Source organism: Arachis ipaensis, chromosome B08, assembly GCF_000816755.2.
Source record: "Arachis ipaensis cultivar K30076 chromosome B08, Araip1.1, whole genome shotgun sequence".
Classification (NCBI taxonomy): domain Eukaryota; kingdom Viridiplantae; phylum Streptophyta; class Magnoliopsida; order Fabales; family Fabaceae; genus Arachis; species Arachis ipaensis.
The window spans coordinates 106,314,537-106,316,420 of NC_029792.2; the positions used below are offsets into that span (position 1 = coordinate 106,314,537).

At 24.7% G+C, this 1,884-nt stretch overlaps 1 protein-coding gene across 1 annotated transcript in view; it reads left to right on the forward strand.

Annotated features, from left to right (window-relative positions):
- The window catches only part of LOC107611363 (beta-glucosidase 24-like), a 10,683-nt gene continuing 9,129 nt past the window's right edge, over positions 331 to 1,884 (forward strand). The window contains exons 1-2 of the mRNA XM_016313299.2: positions 331 to 621; positions 1,693 to 1,762. Coding sequence (XP_016168785.1) covers positions 436 to 621; positions 1,693 to 1,762 — 256 coding nt within the window. The 5' untranslated portion in view covers positions 331 to 435. The remainder of the gene's footprint in view (positions 622 to 1,692; positions 1,763 to 1,884) is intronic.

The window sequence follows — 1,884 nt, forward strand, 5'->3', positions numbered from 1 at the left end:
AAAATATTCTTAACATTTGATTTTGATTTTATTTTTAATATTTTAATATGTTTTAATTAAATCTTTTTAAGTGTGAAAAATATATATGTAACACAACAACCTTATACTGATGTACGTCAGTGTAAGATTGTCACATGTTAATGACACTTTAGTATAGAATTATCCAGTTGACATCTTCGTTAATAATGTTAATTATCAAATATATAATTAAAATAAATTAAACTTTAATGAGAATTTTTTAAACTTCGAACCTCCTACACAAAAAGATAGACTTTACTCTAGAAACATGTGATTTGAGAAGTTGCATTAGATTAATTAAAACGAGGGAATCGCCGATACCGATGCCGAAACAGAAGAAAGGTATAGCTAGTACGTAGTGTATATATATATATATCATCCATATGAGAAAGAGTTGTTGAGTATCAAAAGGCAGCGATGGCAATTCCGTGGTCAAACATTTTCATTGTGTACTTCCTGGTTATATCTGTACTCAATATTTTGCTTCTTCATTATTCTGCGGTTACGGGAGAAACTTTTAAGTATTATTATGACACTACCTCTCTAAAACGAAGCACCTTCCCAGAGGACTTCATATTTGGTACATCGTCTTCTTCATATCAGGTTTGACTTATTACCACTATACTGCCTGACATAATAACAAAAATAAAGCTGCATTTCTATCTTAGCTTAATTAGTGGTATAATGTTTGGAATGAAAAATTTAAAATAATAAAAAAATTATCTACTTTTCTACATCTCTAACACTATAAATCCGTAATAATACAATCACACCAATTATACATTCAATTATATAAGTATTAAAACTTAGCATGGTGTAAATACATTAATTTTACTATATAATTATAAAAAGAGATAGAGAATGAGAATAATGAGAGAGAAAAAAGAAAGAAAGATAAAGAAAAAGAATAAAAAGAAGTTTGTTAAATATTTTGTGATACATTTTAATTTGTCAAATTAATAATATAAAATATAAATTATAAATTAGATGTAGTTTGAGAATGATAAAGAGAAATAGAGAAGGGAAGATGTAAATAAGAGAATAGAGGAAGGAAACTAAGTTGATTAATTTTGAAGAGAAATATTTCATCTCAATTTTAATAAGAGGTATCATATGACATATTTTAGTTGTTAAATCAGTAATATAATGTAATTATATTTCAATTTCAATATTAATTGTAATTAAAGTTACATATTTTAATTGTCAATTTCGTAATTAGTCATTCATAATGATATATAACAAAGATAGAGTAGGTAGATTTCAATTAAATTGCAATATATAACATATTTTAATTATAAAATTAATAATATATAATAGATACCAAACAAGCAACTGTACTTTAGTTCATTTCATATAGTTTAGTTATAACGTCTTAAATATTATTGTATATTGAGAATAATAATGCCATTTAAAAATTTTAATTGATTGAAATAAAATTATCACTTCAATTTTCATTATTTCTAACATATAGCTTAATTTACTTATCCAATTTTAGAATTTCAAAAGATAATAAAATAAAAAGAAGAGAAAGAATGAAAAAAAGCGGGTTTGGCTCTATGCTTTTCTTTCTTTTATTTTGTTTTGTTTGGAAGAAAGTTTTAGTGTCACTTGGGTTCAATTAAATGTCCTGTATTTTTCTTTCTCTCACCCCTTCTTTCTCTTTTTCATGAAAAGTATGAAGGTGCAGTGAATGAAGGAGGTAAAGGTCCAAGTATATGGGACACTTTCACAAAGAAATATCCAAGTAAGGAATTTCTCTCTGATCTTTTTCTTTTGAATTTAGTAGAGCATACTTAATTTCATTATTTTTATTTTATTTATTTATATAGTATATAAAAATAAAAGAATTAAAACATAATATAAACA